Source organism: Calypte anna, chromosome 22, assembly GCF_003957555.1.
Source record: "Calypte anna isolate BGI_N300 chromosome 22, bCalAnn1_v1.p, whole genome shotgun sequence".
Classification (NCBI taxonomy): domain Eukaryota; kingdom Metazoa; phylum Chordata; class Aves; order Apodiformes; family Trochilidae; genus Calypte; species Calypte anna.
The window spans coordinates 948,873-973,024 of record NC_044267.1 but is presented as its reverse complement, the minus strand read 5'-3'; the positions used below and the strand labels follow the sequence as shown (position 1 = coordinate 973,024).

The window sequence follows — 24,152 nt, the reverse complement described above, 5'->3', positions numbered from 1 at the left end:
TTTTTTCTCCTCCTATCAGCACATGGCATGATGACTAATGAATGGGTGAGATGGCTAATGAATGGGTGAGGTGGCTAATGAATGGCTGAGATGGCTAGTGGATGGCAGGCGTGAGCTGGGGAATGGTAGGGGTGGTCTAGTGAATGGCATAGGTGGCTAGTGAATGGCTGAGATGGCTAGGGGATGGCAGGGGTGGGCAAGGGAATATCAGGGATGGGCTAGTGAATGGCAAGGATGGCTAATGAATGGCTGAGATGGCTAGTGGATGGTAGGGGTGAGCTGGGAAATGGTAGGGGTGGGCTAGTGAATGGCATGGATGGCTAATGAATGGCAGGGATGGCTAATGAATGGCTGAGTTGGCTAGGGGATGGCAGGGGTGGGCTAGTGAATGGCATGGATGGCTAATGAATGGCTGAGATGGCTAGTGGATGGCAGGCATGAGCTGGGGAATGGCAGGGGTGGGCAAGGGAATATCAGGGATGGGCTAGTGAATGACATCATCCATGGCCAGGGAATGTCCAAGATGGGCTAGTGAACGGCAGGGACGAGCTAGAGGTGTCAGGGGTTGTCTGGGGGAGGTGACAGCAGCCGGCAGGTCCCCTCCTCATCTCCCCCTCCCCACTCAGTGCCATCCCCCCCTCCCCCTCTTTCCCCAGCCCAACGGGAAGAGCAAGGACTGCATCTTCACCGAGATCGTGCTGGAGAACAACTACACGGCTTTCCGGAACGCCCGCTACGAGGGTTGGTACATGGCCTTCACCCGCCGGGGCCGGCCCCGCCAGGCTTCCCGCAGCCGGCAGAACCAGCGGGAGGCCCATTTCATCAAACGCCTGGCCCGGGGGCAGCTGCCTTTCCCCAACCACCCCGAGCGCCAGCAGCAATTCGAGTTCGTCGGCTCCTCCTCCCCCACCCGCCGCACCCGAGCCCCCGCCACGGACGTAACCCCCGACCCTACATCCCCCCACCCCATCCTCTGCCCCTTCTCCCAGCACTGGTTGGGGTTTTTGGGTGTTGTTTTGTTCTCTTCCCCATTTTTTTTTCCCCTAAGGATGGGTTAGGATGGGGTGGGATCCCCCAAGTTTGAGGTCGTCGACCCCCTCGGTTGGGAGGGGAACAGCCACGGGTGTCCCTTCAGCCCGTGGTACCCCCCTGCACCACTCAGTGCCTTGGGCTGTTCCCCTCTTGTCCCCATGCCACTGAGGGCTGGGACACCCCCAGCCATATTCCTGTGTGTCCCCCTGCAACCCCAGCCCTGGACTTGGATCTTGGAGCCAGGGATGGATGGGACCAACCACGAGACTGTGGGATGTCCCCACTGAGGTGGGATGGAGAGTTTGTCCCCATCCCTGGGGTCAAAGGGATGCTGTCCCCATCCTTGGGGTCACAGGGATATTATCCCCACCCCTGGGGTCAGAGGGATATTGTCCCCATCCCTGGGGTCACAGGGATGCTGTCCTCATCCCTGGAGTCACAGGGATGCTGTCCCCAGTCCTGGGGTCAGGAGGGTGCTGTCCCCATCCCTGGGGTCAGAGGGATGCTGTTCCCAATCCCTGGGGTCACAGGGATGCTGTCCCCATCCCTGGGGTCAGAGGGATGCTGTCCCCAGTCCCTGGAGTCATAGGGATGCTGTCCTCATCCCTGGGGTCAGAGGGACATTGTCCCCATCCCTGGGGTCAGAGGGGATGCTGTCCCCAATCCCTGGGGTCAGGAGGATGCTGTCCTCATCCCTGGGGTCACAGGGATGCTGTCCCCATCTCCCCATACCTGGGGTCAGAGGGATATTGTCCCCATCCCTGGGATCACAGGGATACTGTCCTCATCCCTGGGGTCAGAGGGGATGCTGTCCCCGTCCCTGGGGTCAGGAGGGTGCTGTCCTCATCCCTGGAGTCACAGGGATGCTGTCCCCATCCCTGGGGTCAGAGGGATGCTGTCCCCATCCCTGGGGTCAAAGGGATGCTGTCCCCATCCCTGGGGTCACAGGGATGCTGTCCCCAGCCCTGGGGTCAGAGGGGATGCTGTCCTCATCCCTGGGGTCAAAGTGTAGTGAGACAGGACCAGGTGCCCTGAGTTATTGATGAGTGGGTGTGGGTGAAGCGGAAGGAGCCCTTCTTGCTCCTAGGGCTGATCCTGAGGCCTCGGGGTTTAGCCCATTCCTGGACGATGTCCTAGGGCTGTTCCTGTGGCCTCGGGATCTACCCCTTCTTGCCTGCTCCTGGGGCTCCTCGAGCTGTGGACTTCTCCATCCTCACTGAAGAGTGAGAGCTCTCTCATGGTGTCAGCTGCTCTCTTATTGGCCCCCTGCTCCTGCACATGCTCAGGAGGGAGGCCAGACACAGGTGAACCACACCCCACTCATCAATAACTCAGGGCACCTGGTCCTGTCTCACTACATCAAAGGGATGCTGTCCCCATCCCTGGGGTCAGAGGGATGCTGTCCCCAATCCCTGGGGTCAGAGGGATGCTGTCCCCATCTCCCCATACCTGGGGTCAGAGGGATGCTGATCACCCCGAGTCCGCTGGGGGGTCCACCCCCAGGGATGCTTGGTCCCCTACCCCCAGGGTCAGAGGGGATACCTTGGTTCCCCATGCCCGGTTCAGAGGGGATGCTGTCCCCATCCCCAGGGTCAGAGGGATATTGTCCTCATCCCCGGGGTCAGAGGGATATTGTCCCCATCCCTGGGGTCACAGGGATGCTGTCCCCAATCTCTGGGGTCACAGGGATGCTGTCCCCAGCCCTGGGGAGGGATGGCAGAGCACCATGGGCAGCCAGGTGATGGGCAGTGAAGGGTGCTGGTTTGTCTGTCTGTCTGTGCAGCTCTGGAGCTGAGGGGGGTGTGGGGGGGTCCCCGGGAGCACAGACCCCCGGGGACAGCACTTGTATCCCCACAGCTGTGGGGTCTCTGCCTTATTTATTGGAGGGGAAGCTCTGTGTCCTCTCCTGGTGGCACAGGGACACAGGGGAGTGCCCACCAGGCTCTGCTGGCTAAAGACAAATGGCCTTTGGGTTGTTTTTTTTTAATTCTTCAGTTGTTTGTCTTATTTTGTTTTGTTTTTTAACCTGTTTTTTTTAACCAGCTCTGCTGTTTGTTTTACGAGTCCAGTTTTAGGCCTAAACAGTTAGATTTGGGAGTTTTATTTGTGTACAGGAGGAAAACCTGAGGCAAATAAAAGTGAGTGTCTGGACTGATGGGGCCTGGGGGAGTTTTTCTTGCTGCGTCAACAAACTTTCTTTTTCTGTTGTTGCTTTCCCCGAGGGTGGGTGGGGGACCCCAGCACCCCCCTTGGCACCACCCTGGGTGCTCAGGAGGAGATGCTGTGTGGCAGGAGGAAGCAAGGTGGCTGCTGGAGGGGACTCCCCAGTGTCCCCATCCCAGCTCTGTGTCCTTGGGGGGAAGTGTCCCCATCCCAGCTCTGCTGGAGGGGACTCCCCTGTGTCCCCATCCCCCTCTGTGTCCTCTTGGTGAGCAGAGCATCACCTCAGCCTGGTAAATAAATGTATTTATTCAGGTTCCTCAGCCTGGTACCCACCACTCCCCTCCCTGAGCATCACCCTCGGTGTGGTACCCAGCATGGTACCCACTGATCCTCCCCATCCAGGGTCAGAACTCACCATCCAACAGTCGGGCTGTCCCCCCCCGTGCTCGGTGCCTCCCCCCCCCGTGCTGTCCCACCTTCCCTTTAATTGCTTTCCCTCTGACAATGCCCCCGGAGGTGGCAGAGGGGCCGGCGGGGAGGATGTAATCCCTTCACCGGGGCTCACCCAGCCCTACAAAGGCAGCAGAATGCAGGGGCTGGGGACACACACACCCCCCACACACCCCCCCGAGCTGGGAGGGGGCAGTGGGGAGAAAATTATAACAGTTTGAGTTAAATGAAGCTTTAAAGCAGAAGAGAAATGCAACACCCAGCAATTAGGGCCAAACAAAGCACCCGGCGCTGTCTGCCCAGGTGTGGTGCCAGGAATTAACCCACCAGCTGGGGTAATTTTTTCCCCCCCCCCTTTCCTATTCGGCCCCACCACCTCGGCTTTTTTTTTTCTTTTTTTCTTTTTTTTTCTTTTTTTTTTTTTTTTTTTTCCTTTTTTTTTTTTTTTTTTTTTGCTTCTTTCCACAGGAATTTGAGACATTCTTGAAAGGACAGGGCTTTGAGAAAGGGGCCGACTGGGTCCGGACCCTCCCCATCCCCACCGCCCCCTCCCAGTTTTAGCCAAAGCTCAAAGGTAGAGGGAGTTCCCTTTGTGTAATCTCTGCTTTAATTTTTCCCCCTCCCTTTTTCTTTTTCTTCTTCTTTTTTTTTTTTTTTTTTTTTTTTTTTTTTTTTCCTTTTCCTCCCCCTTCTCTTCTCCTTCCCAAGCCCTTCCTCTCTTTTCTTTCAGGGTTTCCCCTTCCTCCCCTCTTCTTTCTTCTCGACCTCCCGGGATAGAAAGGGCTCGAAGGGTGAGTCCTTTTTAATTATGGTTGGGAAGGGGAGGGGGAAAAAAAAAACCACCCCACCACCAACCTCACACTGCTTCTTTCTTGTTTTTTGAGGTGAGACCTGAGGCGGGGGGCGGGGGGGGGAGGTGGGGACAGGAATGTCCTCTGTGCAGAAAGTGCACTGGAGGGTGTCCCCACCCCACTGCAAGCCTCCTCAAGCCTTTCCCAAGCTTGTGGGCTCGGGGGTCTGGGGGGTTTGGGGGTGTTTGGGGAGGGGTGGGTTAGGATGTTCAGAGGGGCTGGGGTTGCTCCTCAGAGGGGGGGTTAGGATGCTGGGGGGGTTAGGGTGCTGGGGGGGATGCATCTCCCCCAGAGCCACGACCCCCTGGCTGCAGAGTGCTGTGTGCCAGCCCCCCCACCCTGCTGCCACTACCCCACAGGTCCCAGTCCTTCCAGTGGCTTCCTGTACTGGGGGCATCAGCGAGGTGCAGGGGTTGGTGTCCCCCTGGAGCATTGTGTGGCTGTCACTGGCCATGCCCCCTGCAACCCCATCAGCCCTGTGGTGGGGTAGGGGGGGCAATTTGAGGCTGGGCAGCTGCCTGGCAGTGTGGGAGGGGGGGGAAAGGGGCTGTGTGTCCCTCTGGGGCTGTGGGAAGGTTCCTTGTCCCTGTTGGGTGGAGAAGTGGGGTCAAAGGAGGCTCCTACACGTCCTCCATCCCTCGTTGAAGCTGGGGATGCTCCTGCTCATCCTGTAGAGCTTGGTGAGGGCAAGGGATGCTCCTGTATATCCTCCATCCCTCAGTGAGGCTGAAGGATGCTCCTGCTCATCCTTTATAGCTTGGTGAGGGCAGAGGATGCTCCTGCACATCCTCTTACAGCTCCATAAGCCCAAAGGATGCTCCTGCACATCCTCCATCCCTCGCTGAGACTGAAGGATGCTCCAGCTCATCCTTTATAGCTTGGTGAGGCTGAAGGATGCTCCTGCACATCCTCCATCCCTCGGTGAGCCCCGAGGATGCTCCTGCACATCCTCCACCGCTCTCTCCAGCCGGTTGCGGAGGGAGGCGGTCGCTGTAGCAACGCGCGGTGCTGCGCAGGGGAGGGGATGCTGGGCACACGCATGGCTCCCGGCGGGCAGGCACAGCAGCCTGCGGCGGGCCCTGGGCTGCCCTGAAGGTAGGGGCCCTGCTACCCCCGACCCCCCACCCCTCCCCACGACCAAACCCCCCCCGCCTCCCCCGGGCCTCTCCTGGGTCCGGTTTTGAGGGGGCATCGCTGGGATGCGGGGTGACCCTGGGGGTTCTGGCGAGCGGCTCTGGGCTTGGCTTGTGGTGGGTGCGGGATGGGATGCGTGGTGCCCGGCGGGGGCAGGGTGAGTGCGGATCCAAACTCCTCCCCCTCCCCCCTCCCCCCCCTCCTCTTCCTCCCTCTTCGCGGGTGCTGCGCTGGTGGGCGGGGGGCTGAGCCCACGCTCGGTGTCACGGCGGGTTCAGGCCCCCCCGGTGGCCCCGGGCGCAGGTGGCGGTGGTGGCGGCCACCACCGCGGTTCTCTTCATGCTCCAGAAACTGGGTTTAGAGCGGGGGGAGGCAGCCGCAGCCTCCATTATTCATGGGCACGGCCCCGGGGGTGGGGGTGAGGGGGCCGGTGAAGGCCCCTTCTTCAAGCTTGGGGAGTGGTGGGGGGGGGATGTGGGGGTGTGGGAGGGGACGGTGGCATCTCGGGGACATGATGCTCTTGGTCCGATGAGCCCGGTTGGCCCTGGCACCCACGGGGATGGGCGTGCATCCCCTTGGGAGTGCATCCCCCCAGATGTGCATCCCTGGGTCCCCCAGATGTGTATCCAGGGGTTCCAGCAGCCCCCGGTTTGAGTCAGGAGGGAAACTGAGGCAGCAAAAAGCAGAGAGCAGAGTGTGGGGAGGGGACCCAGCTGTCACCAGGCAGCTCTCTCCCACACAGAGCCGGGAATAGACACCATCTCCCAGCGCTGCAGCACCCACGCAGCCCCACCGCCCCCGGGAGGGGGGTTTGGGGGGGGGGGGGTGTCCCACCCTTTCCTCCCCTCCCCCGCGTTCTCAGCCAGGAGGGTGCTGGGGGGATCTGGGGGGCGGTGGGGGACCGCAGCCTCCTTGACCAGCCCCAGGGGACTCTGTCCGAGGACAGGGGCTGTCCCACTAGTTTGGGCTTGGGGAGTTTTGGGGTGGCGGGGGGCAGCAGGGGGGCCGGGGCTGCTTCTCCCTGGCAGTGCCCATGGGCAAGGCAGGGGCTGCAGAGATCAGGGTTTGATTTTTCGCAGCTGCTCAGCACCTCCCAGGCCCTCTCAGGCCTCTCTTGATCCCGCAGCTGGAAATTCTTCCTGCGTTTCCCCTCCCACGGGTGGGGTGCTGCCGGGGGAGCACCCCCAAACCCAGGCTGAGGGGCAGGCCGGGGGGTGTGTGGGGTGCAATCCTCCCCTACCACTAGCCACGCTGCAACCCACCCCACGCCCTGGGGGGGGCTCAGCCCCTCTTCAGGGCTGCCAAAACCCCGGCCGGGGCGGGGGATGCTGTCCCAGTGCTGCCCCGTTTGCAGTGGGAGCTGAAGGGTGAGGGGTACGGGGGGTGCCCGGGGACCCCCGAAACCGTCCGGGCTCTCTCAGGTAGTGGAGCAGCGCTGGTTTTATTTCTATTTTCCACCTTCTTTGTGCCGGGAAAAATAGCGGGGAGCGAAGCAGAGGGGGGAAGCGAATACTGCTTCGTCATGATGCCGCCTAATTCCTCCTCTTGTTCGGGAAGGGACTGAGCCAGCAGCAGAGCTGGGGAAGAGGCGAGCAGCACCCCCCCCCCCCTCCCAACCTTCCCGGGCCACCCCCCGGTACCCAGCCCCGGTTATCGGTGCTGCCGGGGGTGCTGGGCTGGGGGAGATAGTGCTCGCCCGCCCCGCCGCTGGCTCGCCCGCCCCGTTTGTCACACGCTCTCGGGATTGCGCGTCGCAACGCGCCGGTGGCTTGGCAGCAGGCAGGGAAGCTGGCCCGGCAGCCCACGGGGTGGATTCGGTGGCCAAAGGAGGAGGACGGGGGTGGCCGTCCCTCTGTCCGTCCGTCCGTCTCTGTCCCGTTTCACCCCCTCCCCAGCACCCCCCGCCCCGCTCTCAGGTCCCCGCCGTCGGAGGGATGCGGTGTCCCCGTCCTTAGGTGAGTGGCTCTGCCCCACGCCTGGCTCGGGGGGGGAGAGGGGAGGGAGGTGGCCGGGGGCTGAGGGGCACGGGGGAGAGGGGTTTGGGGGTGTCGGTTCGTCGCGATCGGCATCGGCCACGCTTTGCTTGCCGTGCTCCCCCTCCCCTGGCTCCGCACACTTCCCACTCCCAGGGGGGCTGGGGGAAAGAGATGGGGGGGCTGGGGACAACCCCACAACTTGTCCCCCATCTTCTTCCCGTGCCCGGCGCTGCGAAGCCACCTGCCCTTGTCGCGGGGAAGGGGGGACATGGGAACAGGAAGGGCGGTGACCCGAGGCGGGGACACGGGCTCTGTCGCTGATGGGGGGGGGGTGTACCCCTCCCCGGGCTCCCAGCCGCGTCCCCTCAACACCCCCCACCCTCCCTGGGACACCCCTCAGTGAGGGTCGGACGCTGCCGGCAGAGCAGGGACATTCCCTGTCCCCCTTCCATGGGGACATCGCCACCCTGTGCCCCAAGGGAGGTGGCCAGAGCACCCCAGCCATTCCCAGCCCCACTTGTGGAGTGTTTGTGGGGTCTCGGGGTGCTGTTTGGGTGGGACACCCCCAGCCCTCCCCCCCCAGGTGGAGGTTGTGATGAGGTTTGATGCTCTCTGTGTTCAGCGTGATGGGGCCGTGGCTTTTGGGGTCCTGCCATGGGCACAGGATTTTGGACTCCCCCCCCGCCCCTCCTGGCCTCATCCAGGCACCCAGGGACCAAACTCCCATTGTCCCAGCACCACGGAGCATCGAGGGCTACCCTGGAGGGGAAGGGGGGTGCAAAGCTTGGCCCCCCGGTTCTTGGCTAAGGATGGAGCCACCTCCTGGGCTGTGGGTGTGTGGTGGGGGGTGGGCTCCTGGCTGTGGGCGTATGGTGGTCAGGTAGGGCTAAGCCCAGCCTCTCCCGGGAAGACCTGGGCCACCAGCTGCCACCTCGGGCAGCCCCCGGCCACATCCCACTGCCACCATGTCCTGCCTGGCTGCGATGTCCCCAAGCATGGTGTCAGGATGCCTGGGGACCTGTCACCCCAAGGTGCTCAGTGTAGGACATCCCCTGGGGCTGGCAGAGCTGAGGGGGGGGGGAGGTTTCTCAGAGCTGGTGGCATCACCAGACCCATACCAAAATCCTCGGGGGCTGCGACCTCCCCACACACCCCCCGGTGGGTCTTCCCAGCCCCTCTGCGTGCGGGATGAGCAGGCTAATCCCATTTAATCCCAGATTATTTGCCACGTGAGTTGCTGCCCCGAGCGGGCTGCAGCGTGGCCAGCGGGACAGGGGGGGACAGGGATGGACCCTCCCCATTCAGTCCCCACTCCAGACTTTTTGGGAAACTTCCTGGAAGGGCTGGAAAGCAGCTGGATCAGCCCAGATCCCCGGGATAGAGCAAGTGGAGAAGGTGGAAATGGCTCCTTCAGCTCCAGCTGCTGCTGGCTGGGGAGGGAGGATTGCAGCCAGGGGAAACTGAGGCAGGAGCAGGGTACATCCTCTGCCCCAGGATGGAAAAATCCCAGGGGCCAAGAGCTGGCAGCTGGTGGCTTTTTAAGGCCACTAAAGCGTCCTCTCGGCAGGGCCGGGGCGGTGCAGTGGGATGGAAGTGATGAGCTGTCAATAGCTCATGGGCCGCTCCAGGGATGCTCCGGAAGGGAGGGAAAAGGTGTAGAAAAAACCCCACAACAACAAAACAACAAACCCAACAAAACCAGGACAAAGGGGGAACCGGACACCGGTGAGATGCGGGTCGGGGACCCACGTGCTCGGCCCCGCAGCGATCGAGTTGCCGGTGGGGCCCTGGGGTGGGTCGGTGCCTCGGTTTCCCTCCCCCTGTCCCCGGGTGAGGATGCTCTGAGCCGCTGTGTTTGTTTGAGGGGTGCGGTGAGAGGAGGAGGAGGCGGAGGCGGCCGGGGCTGGGCTGGGAAGTGCTGGATGCTGTTCCCGGGGCTGGCGGGAACCGTCTGTTCGGGGAACTTGTGACCCCACCGTGTGTCCCCCTCCCTGTGCCACTGGGGGGGGGGGAGGGAATCCGGGGGCAGCAGCGGGAGCGGCCTGGCAGCAGGGCAAGGGCGAGGCAGGCAGTGAGGAGGAGGAGGAGGGAGAGGGGAGGAAGACTGGGGGTCCTTTCCCTCTGTCCCCCCCCGCCCTGCGTGAAGGGGTTGGGTGCCTCCTGGCCCCCGGCCCGGGCTCTGATGGCTTTGGCGGCTGCGAAAAGTCAAATCCGGATTTCCTCGGGGCGGGGAGGAGGGAACTGGCCTCTTCCCGCTGCAGCGCAGCCCTCCCCGCGGCCCTCCCCCCCCTGGCATGGGATGTGCTGTGCGGGGAGGGGTGGGGGGGGTGTGTGTGCGTGAGACAAGCCCCCTGTCCGTCTGTCCATCCCTTTCCTCCATCGCTTTCCCTCTTCCCGAGCATCCTTGTCCCGCACCTTTCTCTCCCCGCTCGCTGCCTCCCCGCAGCATCACCCCGGGAAGGGGGACACGGAGTTATTCCCATCCCACCCCCCCCCCTTCTTGCCCCATTCGCTCTCCCCGGCCAGGAAAATCCCAAACACGCGCCGATCCGGCCTTATCTCATCGAGCAAGCGAGCGTGCGGGGGACCTGCCAGCCCGGGCTGCCGGAGAGATCGGAGGTTGCCATGGGGAGAGAGGCTGCCAGCGGGGCGGTGGCTCCCTGCCTGCTCCAGATAAGGTGTCCCCGCATCCCCCAGCTGCGGGGGGGACACCGCACCCCAGCTGGTTGCGCAGCCCCAGCACCCCTTCGCCCTCCATCGCCGCATCTCCCCCTTCCTCGGGCTTGTTTTTCCTTTCCCTCCGCATCCACCCCTCCCCGCACCCGCCCTCCCCCTTCCTCCTCCTCCTCCTCCTCCTGCCATTTGCCGTCTCATCCATCTGCTCGCTGCCACCGCGCCCCAGCCCCGGGGAGGGGGTTAGGGGGGTGCCCTGGCCCTGCTGGTGGAAAGTCTGAGCTCATGGGTGCTGGGGGTGGCTGCAGCTCACCCGGACAAAGACGCCTTGTGTCCTGCTCCAGGAGTGCCCATCCCACCCACACCGCCTCCCCCAGACCCTTGGGAGGTGCTGAGGGTGGGGGTCAGCCTGTCAGGACCCCCCAGCTGCTCAAGGAAGGGGTTATTTGTGTGTCTGGGGGGGTCCCAAGGGAGGGGCGAGGCCCAAGCCTGGAGCTGCTGGTGGTTTCTCCCGGCTCCCTGCAGCTGGAGGATGCTCCAGGCTCCCTCAGGTCCTTCTCCATCTCTGCGACCCACGGGAATGGGCTCTGCACCCTTCTGCGAGTCCCAAAGCTGGGGGACAGCAGGGCCAGGTGTCCCCAGAGGTGGTGGCACCTCCCCAGCCCTACATACAGGCTGTAGGGGGGTGGGGGTGATGTTCCAAAGCTGGGGGCTTGCTCTGTGTTGCTGTTGTGGTCTGGGTCACACGAGGTTTTTCCTGCTGCCCTCCCCTCTGAAAGGGGAAGTTCTGAGGAGAATGGGGAATTTTCTCCCCTTTGTGTGTGACATTGTGGGTGGATGGGGCAGGGAGGGCTTGGGCCCGGGGAGCTGCAGGGCAGGGGATGAGCACAGCACCCCCGTTTGTGTCCCCCCCCGTCCTGCCACTGCTGGAGCCTTCTCGAGGCCACGGACAAAGGGTTTCATTACCTCTGCTCTGTTTGCCAGCACTCGTCAGCAACGGGGCCAGCAGCCACATGGGGGGGTGGGGGGGGACTCGCAGGGACACCCTTGTCACCCTGCAAGCCACTGTCACCTCTCTCTTCTCCCTTGCAGAGGCAGCACCCGAGCCCCAACCCAGATATAGAGCCCAGAGGGATGTGGAGCCACAGAGGCAACGGTGAGTGGGGGGCTGGGGTACCCTAGCACCTAACCCCTGCCCCAGGACAGACCTGGAGCCATTTGGCCACCCTGGGGATGGTGACATCCCCTGGGAAACCTGTCCTGCTGCCAGCACAGGGATATTTGGCAGCAGGGCCTCGTGTCACCTTAGGGTCTGGTGCCTGGGGGTCTTCCAGGCTCAGCCCCCCAGTGGGAGGGTGGTGGGCTCTGCCCAGCCCTGCTGCCCTGGGGTACCATCCTTGAGGTGCTGCCTTCCAGCCCCAAAACTCCTGCTGTCCCCATGCAGGACCCTGTGACTGACACAGCCCCTCCAGCCCACAGCTGAATGGAAAGACTGCAGAAGGTAAGGTGGGGGGGGCTATGGGCAGGGGGATGGGGGGCTGGGGGGGGTGGGCAGGGAGATGGAGGCACGCAGGTAATGTGGGCCACCAGCATGCAGGAGCTGGTGGCCAAGGGCAGGAGCTGGTGGCCAAGGGCATTGGCAGAGTCACCCTGGGATGCTGCTAGCAGGGCCCAGCCTTCCTCCTCCTCCTCCTCCTCCTCCTCCTCCCAGCCCAGCCTGGCAGCACCATCTAGTGGCACCGTATCCTGGCCAAGCCACTGTCACCTCCCGGGTGTCCCCTGCCCTGAACCTCAACGCTGGAGCAAAGGAGACCCCAGAGCCCACCCAACAATACCCCATCCCCAAAGAGGGGATTATCCCCCTGCACTGAGGTCTGTGGGGCACAGGGGGTGTCCCCAGGCCCCCCTGCCATGCCCTGGGGTCCTGACCATGACCCTGAGCTCCTTCCCCAGGCTTAAAGTTTGCCCAAATCTCACTTTTTCCTTCCAGCAACCACTGACCTCCCCGGGGAGTGTCTGTTCCTCCCGTGGGTCCAGTGTTCCCGGGTCACCCTCCAGCATCGTGGTAAGAGGGGCACACACCTCCCCAAACCCTCTCCAGCACCCCGGAAGGATGCCAGCCCTCTCCATTCCTCAGATTTCCCTTTCTGCACCCAAAACTGAAGGTGCTTTCTGTTCCCCCCAGGCCAAAATGGACAACGAGGTTCTGGGCTACAAGGACTTGGCTGCCATCCCCAAGGACAAAGCCATCCTGGACATCGAGCGCCCTGATTTAATGATCTATGAACCTCATTTCACTTATTCCCTCATGGAGCACGTGGAGCTGCCCCGGAGCCGAGAGGTGAGGGGTGTCCCAGGGCCATCCATGTCCCCTGAGTGGGGTTTGGGGTTTTTTTTTGGGGGGGAGGGAGAGGAATTTCCCCCTGGATTGAGGGGCCAATGGATTCAAAGGTTTCTTGCCTCCCGCAGCGATCCCTGTCTCCCAAATCCATCTCTCCTCCTCCATCTCCAGAGGTGAGTACTGACACTGCTGGCTTGGGGGGGGCTCTGAGGAAAGGGGAGGAAGGGGGGAGGGATGATGCCAAACTGCTTGGTTCTCACCCACAGGTTATTCGGGAGTGGTTGGAGAGCCGGACCCCCAGCACTGCCCCCCAGCCCACCTCCCGCCAGGGCAGCTCCACCCGCAGCAGTGTCCAACACTTCCACCGCCCTGGTATGCCCCCCCAGACACCCCCCCCCAGGCTCTGCCTCACCCCAACCCCACCATAGGGGTCTGGGTAGGGGGTCCAGCTCCTTATTCCCAGCCTCCAACCTCCCTGTTCCTTGCAGAGACAGACACAACAGAGCTCAACATCTACAAGAAGCCTCCAATCTACAGGCAGAAAGGTGAAGGGGGGGGGGGATGTGGGGTGAGGGGGATCTGTCCCATGGGATGGGGCACCCCAGGGCGCTACCTCACCCCACCCTTGTGCCCCACAGACCACCACCATCCCAGTGCCCACCATGGGAAGCATCTCATAGAGGACTTGATCATCGAATCCTCCAAGTTCCCAGCAGCTCAGCCCCCAGACCCCAACCAACCCGCCAAGATCGAGACCGACTACTGGCCATGCCCCCCATCCCTGGCTGTTGTGGGTAGGTGGGGAGTTATACCCTGTCAGAACCGCCCCCCCCCCCCCCTTGGGAGTGCTGGGGGTGGATAAAACACAACCTCTTTTCCCCCAGAGACTGAGTGGAGGAGGAGGATGGCATCCAAGAGAGGAGAGGAGGAGGAGGAGGACCTGACGGAGGAGATGAAGAACCTGCGGGAGCTCCAGAGGCAGGAGCTGAGCAAGGTGAGGGGCAGAGTGGGTGGGTGGGCAGCCCTCTGAGGGGCTGGGGGACACGCTGGCACTGACCCTACCCTTGTGCCTTTGCCTCCAGGTCACTTCCAACCTGGGAAAGCTGATCCTGAAGGAGGAGATGGAAAAATCTCTCCCAATCCGGAGAAAAACCCGCTCGCTGCCTGACCGGACACCTTTCCACACGTGTACGTGGGATGTCCTTCCCAAAACCCTTCCCAAAACCCTTCCTAAAGCCCGTCCCCTCCCTTCCCCACCCAGCACCTCTCCCCTGCCTGCACCCCCGCCAGCTCCTGCACCCCCCCAGCCCTCCCTTGCACCCCTGACCCTTCCTCTCCCTCTCTTGCAGCCGTGCACATGGGCAGCTACAAGAGCTCCTCGCTGCCCCCCTCGGGCAGGAGCACCCTCACCCGGGTGAGTGGGCAGGAGCTGCCCCCCTCCCCGTGCCCTGGGTTGGGGTCTGGGGTGGCATTGCTCTGACACTGTCCCCTGTCCCCTCGCAGCTGCAGTCAGCAGAGTTTGGCTCAGCGGGCAGTGAGAAGGGCAGTCCGGGTGAGCATCATCCCCTGGGATGGGGGGTCTGGGGGTGTCCCGGGGTATCTGGGGGTGTTCTGAGGTTGTGGGGGTGTCCTGGGGATGTGGGGGTGTCCCCAGGGGACTCCAGGTCCCCAGGTGACCCCAGGGAGGGGGGTTGCTGGGTTCAGTGGAGGGTGGGAAAACCACCTCTGGGGGCTTTGTCATCACCCAGGGGAGGGTGTTGGGGGACACACACCCAGCAGGGGGGGGTCCCCGAGGCTGAGCTCTGCTCCTCTCTGTTTCCAGCCCTCCAGGTAAGCGCTCGTCTGGCTGCCAGCACGGAGACCCCGTGACAGGGTGATGTACATCCAGGGGGGGGACACACAAGGGACACTGGGGCCACCCCTGTGACGGGCCCTGGAGGGGAGAGGGGGGAGCTGGATGTGGGGAGGGGGGGATGTGCCAGTCCCAGGGCTGGAGCCCATCACCTGGGCTGGGGTTTGGGTGGGAGAGGGCAACTCTGGGGGGGTCAGAGCTGACTACAGGCTTTGCCCCCCCCCCCCCAGAACGGCCAGCGCGGGCGCATGGACAGAGGCAATTCCCTGCCCAGCATGTTGGAGCAGAAGGTGAGTGGGGATGTTTGGGGTTTTTTTTTGGGGGGGGGGCACAGACAGGGCTGTGGGGGGGGAAGGTTTTACAGTCCCGTTTCCCCCCCCCCCTCGCAGATCTACCCCTATGAAATGCTGATGGTGACAAACAGAGGCCGTGTCAAGCTGCCACCTGGTGTGGACAGGACCAGGCTGGAGGTAGGGGCTGAGATAAGGGGATTTTTTTGGTTGGGTTTTTTTTTATTTATTTATTTTTTGTTTTGGGGGGGCAGAAAAGCCCCTGACACCCTCTCACCTCCCCCTCCTCCCGCAGAGACACCTCTCCCCCGAGGATTTCCTGAAGGTCTTTGAGATGTCCCCCGAGGAGTTCAGCAAGCTGGCCCTCTGGAAACGCAACGAGCTGAAGAAAAAAGCTTTCCTCTTCTGACCCCCCCCTCTCAGCTCAGCCCCCGCACCGCCGTGTAACCGCTTTACTAAGACCCCCCCCACACACACACACCTTCCCCTCAACCCCAGCCCCCCCAATTCTGAGCCCCCCCACCTCGCTCCTCCTGTAGGAAAAGGGCTCTGGGGAAGGGGGGGAGTCTTGAACCTGGTTCTGCTGCCCGGCTTGCTGGGGGGGTGATGGGGTCCTGGGGGCAGCCCCAGCCCCCGAGCAGGCACGGTTCAGCCAGGAGGGGAGGTGGGGGGGGGTCTCTGGGTGTTGTGCCCCCCTTCCCCCCCAGGAGCATTGGGAGGATGGGGGGGGGGCAGTGCCTGGCTCTGCTTTTGGCCGGGAGTATTCTGGCTTGGGTGGGTTGGGTGATGGGGGGGCTTCCTTCCACCCTGGGGGGTTGGTGGTCTCTGTCCAGCCCCCCCCACACACCCCTAACCCCAGGGGGGTGTCCCCTCTGCCCCCTGCACCTTCACCCTGAGATTTGGGAAGAGCCTGGGGGCTGACTTGCTGCAAAGCCAGGCCAGCATCCCACCTTCCCCCCCCCCCCCTTTTTAACACCAACGTGCTCCCCCCAGACCCCCCCAGTCCCATCAGGACACATTCACTGCCAAATCCTGGGATTTGGGGTGGGATGGGGGGCAGAGCACTGGGGGGGGGGGGAGGTCCCAGGGCAGTTCTAAGCTCAGTTAGATGATGCTGGGGAGGGGGATGCAGGGGGGGCAGAAAGGAGCAGGGCAGAGCTCGGAGGGGGGGGGAACTGAGGTGGGGGGGGTCTCACCAGGGCTACCTGACAGCTTCCCCCCCCCAGCCATGCAGGGAGGGCTCAGCACCGGGCAGCACTTTCCCTTCTGCCCCCTCTCCTCCTTTGGGGACACTTTCTGGGCAGGACCCCTCTGCCCTCACATCCCTGAAGCCCCCCCCTTCCCCCCCCTTCCCCCCCCACACCCCCAGGTTTCTGTTTCCAGCCACTTTCCAGCCGCTCAGACTTTGTTGGGATGTAAAGAATGTAATTTATTGGGAATTCACTGGCCCACACTTGCCTTTCACTGCTACTCTACAGACGACATATCTATAAATATATCTATAAATATGGGTTGGTTTTTTTGACCGGATTTACAGTGATTCACTTGACTTTGGGTTTTGGTTTTTGGATTATTTTTTTTTTTTTTTTTTTTTTTTTTTTTTTTTTTTTTTGGTTAGAAATTTTATTTTATTTGCTGGTGTTGGAGAAGCCGCGTGAGAGTGAATTTTTTGCTTAAAATTAAAGGTGAAATGGCTTTATCCAGCCCCGGCCTCTCTGGTGATTTAATATCCCACCACCCCTCCCCAGCTCCTCCCGAGCCCCCCGCCCGCCGGTCCCTGCAGATGGCGATGCTGCTCCGAAAAGGATGCGGAGCCCTTCCCCGCCTCCCCCCCCCACCCCCACCCCCACCCAAACCCTGCTGGGGGCCCTCAGGGCGTGTGCGAGCCCAACCGAGCCGGGACAGGGCTGCCCCGAGCCCTTCGGTACCGGTCTTGGTCCCGGTTACCGGTCCCGGTTCCGGTTCCCGGCTCCGCCGCGATGTGAGTGACCCCGCACCATGGCTCGGCAGAGAGGTACGGGGGGGGGGGGGGCTTCTAGGGGGTGCAAAGGGGGGCGAGGGGGTGGAGGGGAAGGCAGAGGGGGAGCGGGGGTGGTCGTGGAGGTGTCCAGGAGAGGGGGTGAAGGTGTAAAGAGGGGGGGGGGTGAGGGAAAAGGGGGCGTGTGGGGAGAAAGAGGGGGTGCCAAAGGAGGAGAGGGGGGGTCTGGGGCGGTGGGAAAGTGCAGGGGAGGAAAGGGGTGCAAGGGACAAAGTGGGGGTGTGGGGCTCGGGAGGTCAGAGCAGGGATTGGGGGCTCCGGTGCCCCCCCTGCCCCCAAACCATCGGGGTGCACAGGGTGTGGGGTGCTGGGGCTTCTGCCAGCAGCCTCCTCGGGGCATTTTGGGGGTGCAGGGGCTGGGGGGGGGAGCACCCTGGAGCAGTGCCGGGTCACAGCAGGGCCAGGCTTGAGGTGGCCTTCAGCCTCCTCTGAGTCATCCCCAGCTGGGCCAGAGCCACCCCGAGCTCTGGAGAGGGGGGTCCTAGGGTACCCTCAACCTCTCTGCTCCCCCCTGCGTCTCCCAGGGGGTGCCTGGATGTAAATCCCCCCCTCGTTGCAGGGACGGGGTTGGAGGTGCCAGCCAAGAGTCCCCCCCCCGGGTGCTGGCATCACCCAGGGCTTGTGGCATCCCGTGGGTGGCTCTCTCCTTCCTCCTCCTCCGAGGATGAGGATGACACGGGTGTCCCAGGGGAGCAGGGTGTTGTGTTAGGCCACGGTTCTGTGTTTGGGGGGCGTTTTCATCTTACCCCCCCGCCCCCCCAAAACCCTGGCAGGAGGCAGCTGGGGCGGGGGGGTCAGGGCAGCCCCTGCCTCCTCCCCACCGGACACCCTCGGGATGGATTCCCCTGCCCCACCGAGGGCACCGGGAGGGGTTTTTCTGGGGGGGTGTGGGGGGTGTGGAGGATGGAGGCAGGGGTGGAGGGGGGGGGCGAGTGGATGGAGATGTCATTGCTGAGGAATTCGGCCTGGGCGGAGGAGAGGAGGGAGGGAGAGGAAGAGCCAGGCACAGGGGGCACGGGGGGCAGTCCCGGGGTCTCTCTGTGTCTGTCTGTGTCCCACCCCCCCGATTCATGCTCTGCCCGCAGGGTCCCCTTCATCCCCAGGCCCCCCCTGCCCCGCCAGCCCCCCACCCCAGGGAGCTGGTTCCCCCTTTTCCCTTCCCCGGTTTCCAGGGAAATCCAGATGTTTGGGCCCGGCCCCGGCATTGCTCAGCCTCCTGCCCTGCCAGATGTTTCTTTTCCCCCCGGGCAGGGGTGTGTGCTCCCGGCTGGGGGGGACGGGATGGGGACTGTCCCCTTGCCAGCACCTCTGAGAGGGGGGGGCTCTTCCCATGTCCCCTTTAACACTTGTGGGACCGGTGGGATCCTTCCCCCTGCCCCCCCTCCCCTCTTCCCCGTGGGGGTGTTGCTGGTTTTGGGGGTGCTTTACATCCCCACCAGCCCAGAGTGATGGGGTGCAGGGATGTGGGGGTGCTGGGCTGGTGCTGAGCCCTCACTTTGCTCCCTGACCTCAGGGTGGGTGGGCACTCAGCGTTTTCAGTGCTCGGAGCAGCCTTCATCACCCACGTGCTGCCTCCTCCTCTTCCTCCTCCTCCTCCTCCTCAGCACATGGGGCTGCCCAGGGCCATTGCACCCAAAGCCCCTCCGGGAACAAACCCCCTCTGTGAGCACACACAGAGGAGCCTTCAGCAGGTCCCCAGCCCCCCCTCCTCATCCTCCCTCCTCATCCTCCCCCGAGCCCCTCAATAGCAGGATTGTGCTGAGCCAGGGTGGGTGGCACAGAACCCCCCCTGGCTACTTGCCACCAGAGACCCCTCCCCAGCCCTGCCCAGGGACATCTGGTGGGGGGTGATGGCATGTGCCTGTCCCTGTCCCCCCCACCCCAGACCTGGACAAGTTGCTGTCTGACCTGAGGTCCTTCCTGCTCATCCTGGACCGGGAAAGCCTCAGTGCTGGAGCTCGGGCCAAGAAGAAGTCAGTGGCTGAGCTCCTGTCCCGGCTGCAGAGCCCCTCGTGTGAGTGGGGGGGCTGTGGGTGACCCCCAGGGAGCACTCTGTGGGGGGGTGGGTGACAGAGAAGGGACTGTGACCGGGTGTCCCCCCACACCCCCCCCGTGTTGCAGCAGAGGATGCAGAGTACATGATCATGCGCTGCCTCTCGCCTGCCCCAGGGACCTCCCAGGGATGGGATGGGCAAGGTGAGTCCCACACGCCATATCCAGACCCCCACCATCTCCTGACCCCCCCCCCCCCCATCTCCTGACCCCCACCCCATCTCCTGGCCATCCCATTCCCCATCCCCTGACCCCCATCCCATCTCCTGACCCCTACCCCATCTCCTGTCCATCCTGCACCCCATCTCCTGACCCATTCTCCATCTCCTAACCATCCCACACCCCATCTCCTGTCCATCCTGTACCCCATCTCCTGACCCACACCCCATCTCCTGACCCCTACCCCCTCTTCTGTCCATCCTGCACCCCATCTCCTGACCCATTCTCTATCTTCTAACCATCCCATACCCCATCTCCTGACCCCCGCACCATCTCCAGACCCCCACACCATCTCCTGACCCACATCCCATCTCCTGTCCATCCCATTCCCCATCTCCTGACCCCCACACCCTCTTCTGTTCATCCTGTACCCCATCTCCTTACCATCCCATTCCCCATCTCCTGACCCATTCCCCATCTCCTGACCCCCACCCCTCTGTCCCACCCTGGCACACAGCTTCCAGTCCTGCTTTCCCCCCAGGCACCCGGAGGGTGGATGGAACAGGAGGGAGAGGCTGTGAGTGCCCCCCAGCCAGCACCCTGAGCCTGCCTGGAGGGGTAAGGGGTGGGCAGTGGTGGGGTGGGGGGGCTGTGGGGGTCACAGGGCTCAGGCAGCAGTGCTGTGCTGGGAGAGGGGGACACAGGGGCCATCCCTGCTTTGTGACTTCGCTGTCATGGGGGGGCCAACCAGGCTGGGGAGGTTCCAGTGCTGCCAGCTCTGGGCAGAGCCCCCCAGCTGTCCCATGGGGACCCCCTGATGTTCACCCCAGGGAAGGGGGGGGGGAACACCTCAAAGCCCCCCTTCTCTCCCCAGAGCAAGGTGGTCTCACCATCCTCCCCACCTGAAGACTCCTATGAAGATAACGAAACCCCCAGCCCCAGCAGATGTGCAGGCTCAGGTGAGCACCCACTGCACCCCCTCCTTAGCACCCCCACCCACCCACCCTCTCACCCCCCTGACACTCTCCTGGCTCCCAGGAGGTGCTGACACTGACAGCAGCCACTACGAGTCCTACGAAGAGGATGAGGATGGTGTGATGGACCGTGCCCACTACCTGAGGTGGTCAGCAGCCCCCAGCCCCGATGCTGACCCCCCCGGGCACCCCGAGGCACAGCTCTGTGGCTTCCTCTGGAGGAGGCGCTGGCTGGGACAGTGGGTGAAGCAGCTCTTCATTGTCAGGGAAAACGTGCTGCTGGTGAGAGGCTGGGAGCAGGGAGGCAGGGAGGGATGGAGGGAGAAAGGGATGGAAGGATGGATGGAAAGGGATGGATAGAAAAAGGGATGGAGGAATGGATGGAGAGATGGATGGAGAAAGGGATGGAGAGGTGGATGGAGAAAGGGATGGAGAGATGGATGGAGACATGGGAGGACTCATGGATGGAGGAAGGGATGAAGGAATGGATGGATGACTGGAGAGACTGATGGAAGAGAGGGATGGATGGATGGATGGATGGATGGATGGATGGATGGATGGAGAGACTGATGGAGGAGAGGGAGGGAAGGAGGAAGGAAGGGATGGATGGTGGGAGTGGGTCCTTGCCCACCACTGACCCCCCCCCTCTCCTTGTTGCCCCCCCAGTGCTTCAGATGTGCTGCTGACCCACATCCTGTGCTGGTGCTGGACCTGCGGGGCTGCTGTGTCACCTACAAAGCCAAACGTGGCAAGAAGATGCCCCATGCCCTGAAGGTGACAGGGACAGCAGGCGAGGTGCTGGTGATTGGCTTCCAGAGCCAGCAGCAAGCTGAGGACTGGAGGAAGGTTTGGAGGTGTTGGAGCCTGGCAGAGCTCTGGGTGGGCTGGAGAGGAGGGGGGAGCAGGGACAAACAGTGGCACCTGAGGGGGCTGGGGACAATCTTACCTGTCCCCTGCTCCTCTCCCATCCCAGGGGTGCCTGGAACCCTGTTAGATGGGGGACTGGGTGCTGGGGGCTGAGCTCTCCCCTCCTCCCTTCACAGGTGATTGCAGAGGTGAGCAGCAATGCCCCGGGCGGGCTGGCAGCCATTGGTGTCCCAGTGTCACCTTCCTCAAGGCTCAGCAGAGTGAGCTGCTTGTCCTCCCCTGGGAAACACAGGCAGGGGAAAGGGGGTGTCCAGGGTGCACCCCAACTCTCCATCCTGCTGTCCCTGTTGGGTGGTGCTAGGGAGGGTGGCATTGCTGTGGGGTGGGGGGCCAGGGTGCAGGGGGCTTGAAACCTCTGGGTCTTAATGGCTTTAAAGGGGAAGAGGGGAGATTTAGGTTAGGTGGTCAGTGTTGATGCTCTCAGAGGCCTGTTCCAACTCGAACTTATGCTATCAAAATTCTTTGGGGTGAGGGTGTTGAGCCCCTGGGTGCCCAGGTTTCCCCCAGAAGCTGTGGCTGCTCCATCCCTGGCAATGTCTCAGGTCAGATTTGATGGGGCTTGGAGCAACCTGGGCTGGGGGGGAGGTTTCCCTGCCCATGGTTTTGTCACTGGATGAAGTTTAAGGTCATCCCATCCCATCCCATCCCATCCCATGGAGGTCTCTCCATCCTCAGGCCGCTGTCTCCCAGCTCAGCAAGGAGAAGGATGAAGCTTGCCCTGGCGAGGATGCTAAAGGAGGTGGGTGTGGAGGATGGGGACAGACAGGACCAGGGGCTGTCCCTGTCCCCGTGTCCCGGCTGACGGGGGCGGTACCCGCAGGTTTCCTGGCGGTGCGGTTGCGCTGGCAGCGCCTGTGGCGGGCGGTGCGGGACGGAGCCCTGCGCATGGCCCCCGGCCCGGGGGGGGGAACGCAGCCCCCTGGCTGTGCCCTACGGCTGCAGGGCTGCCAGGTCTCCCCAGGGGCGGCCTCCGGCTCCCCCCGGCACCTCCACATCCGCATCGCCCAGCGGGGCCGGGAGCTCACCCTGCAGGTGAGAAACCTCCCCGACCCCTACCCCACGCAGCAACCCCCCCCCCTTGCCCTTCTCTGGAGGGAGGGGGTCTCGCTGAGCTCAGACCCCCCCTGCCCCACTCCAGACCCGCCCGGATGAGGAGAGGGAAGCTTGGCTGAAGACCCTGCGGGCCAGGGGAGGAGGGGAGATGGCAGGAGGCAGCCCCGGTGCCGAGCCCCCCAGGTTGGGCGATGCCAGCAGCTGCCCTGCTGCAGGGTAAGGAGACTCTGGCTGGGGCACGGCCACCCCCCAGCCCTCTGGCTCCTCCGTGAGACCAAAAGCAGTGATGGGAACCCCCCCTCCTTGCAGTGGGCTGCTGCTGCGACGAGTCCCGACCCCCAATACCTACATGGATGATCCCTTCGGGCAGCTCCCACCACCTGAGACCCCCAAGCACATTTACTCCAACATGGAGCGGCTGCAGCAGTTGGTAACCTCTTCCCCTCCCTCCCCCCACCCCAAGGCAACCCGGAGGGCGATGGGCTCCAACCACCCACTCGCCCACGGGCTTCTCCTGGGCTTCCTTCCACAGCAGCAGAGTTTGGACCGAGTGGTGCAGAGGCAGCGCAGGAGACCCGTGTCTGCCCTGCCCTCCCCAGCAGGTGAGCAGGGGCCGGGTCTCCATCCCGGGCTCCTCCCCGTGCATCCCAGACAGGACAGGAGCCGAGGAGCAGAGTGTTGTGTTGTGCTGTGATGCCTCTGCCCTTCCTCCCCAGCATCATCCTCCCCCCCTGCCCTCCCTTCTCTCCCCAGCACCAGCAGCAGCAATGCGGGGCAGGGACCCGCAGCGCTCAGAGCTGAGCCCCGAGCTCCGGAGCACGGATCTGTCCCTGTCCCAGCGCACTCTGACACTCCCCGAGAGGAAAGGGGCTCGGGATGGACTGGATATCCTCATCGGTAGCACCTCCAAACCTTCCCTCTCTGCCGAGGGGTGCCTGACCCTTGGCAAGCAGGCAGCGGGGTTGGGGGGTGCCCGAGCTGGGAATTTTCCCACTGTCCTTGCAGGGAAAAGAGCCTTCCCCAAGCTGGAGGAGAAGGTGGGGCAGCTGGAGAGGGGCAGCCCCATGAAGGGGAGGCTGAAAGCCGGCTCGGAGATGAACCTCCTGGCCATCAGCAAGTCCCTGAGGGGCCACATCGCTGCCACCACCACCGCCAGCAGCAGCTCGGCTGGCTCCGAGGTGAGGGAACACCGGGGAGGGGTGGGATGGGAAGGGGTGGAGAGGGCAGGCATGGGCTTCCCTCCTCTCCGGTGGTTTTTTTTTTCGTTTTTTTTTTTTTTCCCCAGCAGGGCTCATTCCTCAAGCCGCTGCTGAAGCGCACAGCATCAGCCAGGAGTGCCCTGAGGCCCCCTCCCTCCCCACTGCTGCTGGAGAGGGGGAAAGTGCTGCAGAGGAGAAAGGTACCCTGGGCTGGGCCGGGGGGGGGGGGGCTGTGGGCTACCAAGGACACGGGGGAAGTTGCCACCTATTTTTGCCACTCTCCAGGAGTGGGAGATGAAGTCTGCGATGTGACTGATGCTCCAGAAGCCCCGTCCCCCCCTTTTCTTGGGGCAGCCCCCCCCAGATGGACCTGCAGGACCAGGCATCCCTCCACGGAAAGCAGCAGAGCTGCACGTGGGTTGTGCAGGACCAAGCTCGACGTTTTGTTTTGTTTTGTTTTGTTTTGTTTTAACCATCAATATCAACACTACAGCTACACACATCTATTTTTATATAGACATTTTATATATATATATATATAGATATATTCCTATAAACTCTCCCTTTGTGGGTTTCTGGTCACTCTGGAATTTTCTCGCCCATCCCAGCACCTTGGTTTTGGGGCAGATTGCAACCTCATGAGCCACCAGCTCTGTCCCCAGTGTGGGTCTGGTGGCATGGTGCACCCCCAGACCCCCCAGACCCCCGGGGATGCCTGCTCAGAGGGATGGGCACACATAGAGAGGGGAGGGGGCTGCTTGGGGCACCCTAAGAGTCAGTCAGTGGGACCCGGGCTGGGCCCTGGGCTTCTTTCCAGCTGCTGTGTTTGCGTCGTGCCTTGTTTTTAAGTGTAGAACCGTGGGTTTGTGGGGGGTTGTTTTGTTTTGTTTCTTTTTTTTTAAGGAATGATAAAAATCAAAAATAATCCTAAAACTTGGCTTCTCCCGGGTCGTGCTGTGGGAAGAGGTGAATTGGGAGGGGGGCTGGC

The 24,152-nt window shown here is 62.8% G+C and overlaps 3 protein-coding genes across 11 annotated transcripts; all 3 read left to right on the top strand.

The window, feature by feature from the left end:
- The first annotated feature begins 30 nt into the window (after positions 1 to 30).
- On the top strand, positions 31 to 4,206 carry LOC115599522 (fibroblast growth factor 17-like). Its single transcript, XM_030463923.1, has 3 exons — positions 31 to 45; positions 657 to 938; positions 4,114 to 4,206. Exons 1-3 carry the CDS (start codon positions 31 to 33, stop codon positions 4,204 to 4,206), a joined length of 390 nt encoding a protein of 129 aa, XP_030319783.1.
- A 1,760-nt stretch (positions 4,207 to 5,966) lies between these two features.
- Positions 5,967 to 15,857, top strand: LOC103535396 (dematin). Of its 4 annotated transcripts, XM_030464044.1 has the most exons (18): positions 7,397 to 7,585; positions 11,372 to 11,435; positions 11,724 to 11,780; positions 11,991 to 12,151; positions 12,270 to 12,344; positions 12,465 to 12,620; positions 12,749 to 12,793; positions 12,887 to 12,992; positions 13,109 to 13,165; positions 13,259 to 13,414; positions 13,505 to 13,614; positions 13,703 to 13,808; positions 13,970 to 14,034; positions 14,124 to 14,172; positions 14,443 to 14,450; positions 14,703 to 14,762; positions 14,862 to 14,942; positions 15,058 to 15,856. In XM_030464044.1, the coding sequence occupies exons 6-18, from the start codon at positions 12,471 to 12,473 to the stop codon at positions 15,169 to 15,171; spliced, it is 1,107 nt and encodes a 368-aa protein (XP_030319904.1). In that variant the 5' UTR covers positions 7,397 to 7,585; positions 11,372 to 11,435; positions 11,724 to 11,780; positions 11,991 to 12,151; positions 12,270 to 12,344; positions 12,465 to 12,470; the 3' UTR covers positions 15,172 to 15,856. The 4 variants fall into 4 exon arrangements, with proteins under 4 accessions (XP_030319902.1, XP_030319904.1, XP_030319901.1 ...); XM_030464042.1 differs by lacking the exons at positions 7,397 to 7,585; positions 11,991 to 12,151 and adding an exon at positions 5,967 to 5,985 and having other exon boundaries at positions 15,058 to 15,855; XM_030464041.1 differs by lacking the exon at positions 11,991 to 12,151 and having other exon boundaries at positions 15,058 to 15,855.
- A 765-nt stretch (positions 15,858 to 16,622) lies between these two features.
- Positions 16,623 to 24,027, top strand: LOC115599537 (actin filament-associated protein 1-like 2). Of its 6 annotated transcripts, XM_030464025.1 has the most exons (16): positions 16,623 to 16,776; positions 18,686 to 18,814; positions 18,922 to 18,996; positions 19,529 to 19,629; positions 19,886 to 19,970; positions 20,050 to 20,267; positions 20,652 to 20,831; positions 21,029 to 21,112; positions 21,588 to 21,944; positions 22,051 to 22,181; positions 22,275 to 22,395; positions 22,498 to 22,567; positions 22,719 to 22,862; positions 22,971 to 23,143; positions 23,251 to 23,364; positions 23,450 to 24,027. In XM_030464025.1, the coding sequence occupies exons 1-16, from the start codon at positions 16,761 to 16,763 to the stop codon at positions 23,474 to 23,476; spliced, it is 2,025 nt and encodes a 674-aa protein (XP_030319885.1). In that variant the 5' UTR covers positions 16,623 to 16,760; the 3' UTR covers positions 23,477 to 24,027. The 6 variants fall into 6 exon arrangements, with proteins under 6 accessions (XP_030319885.1, XP_030319884.1, XP_030319883.1 ...); XM_030464024.1 differs by having other exon boundaries at positions 19,553 to 19,629; positions 22,719 to 23,143; XM_030464023.1 differs by having other exon boundaries at positions 22,501 to 22,567; positions 22,719 to 23,143.
- The last annotated feature ends 125 nt before the right edge of the window (positions 24,028 to 24,152 follow it).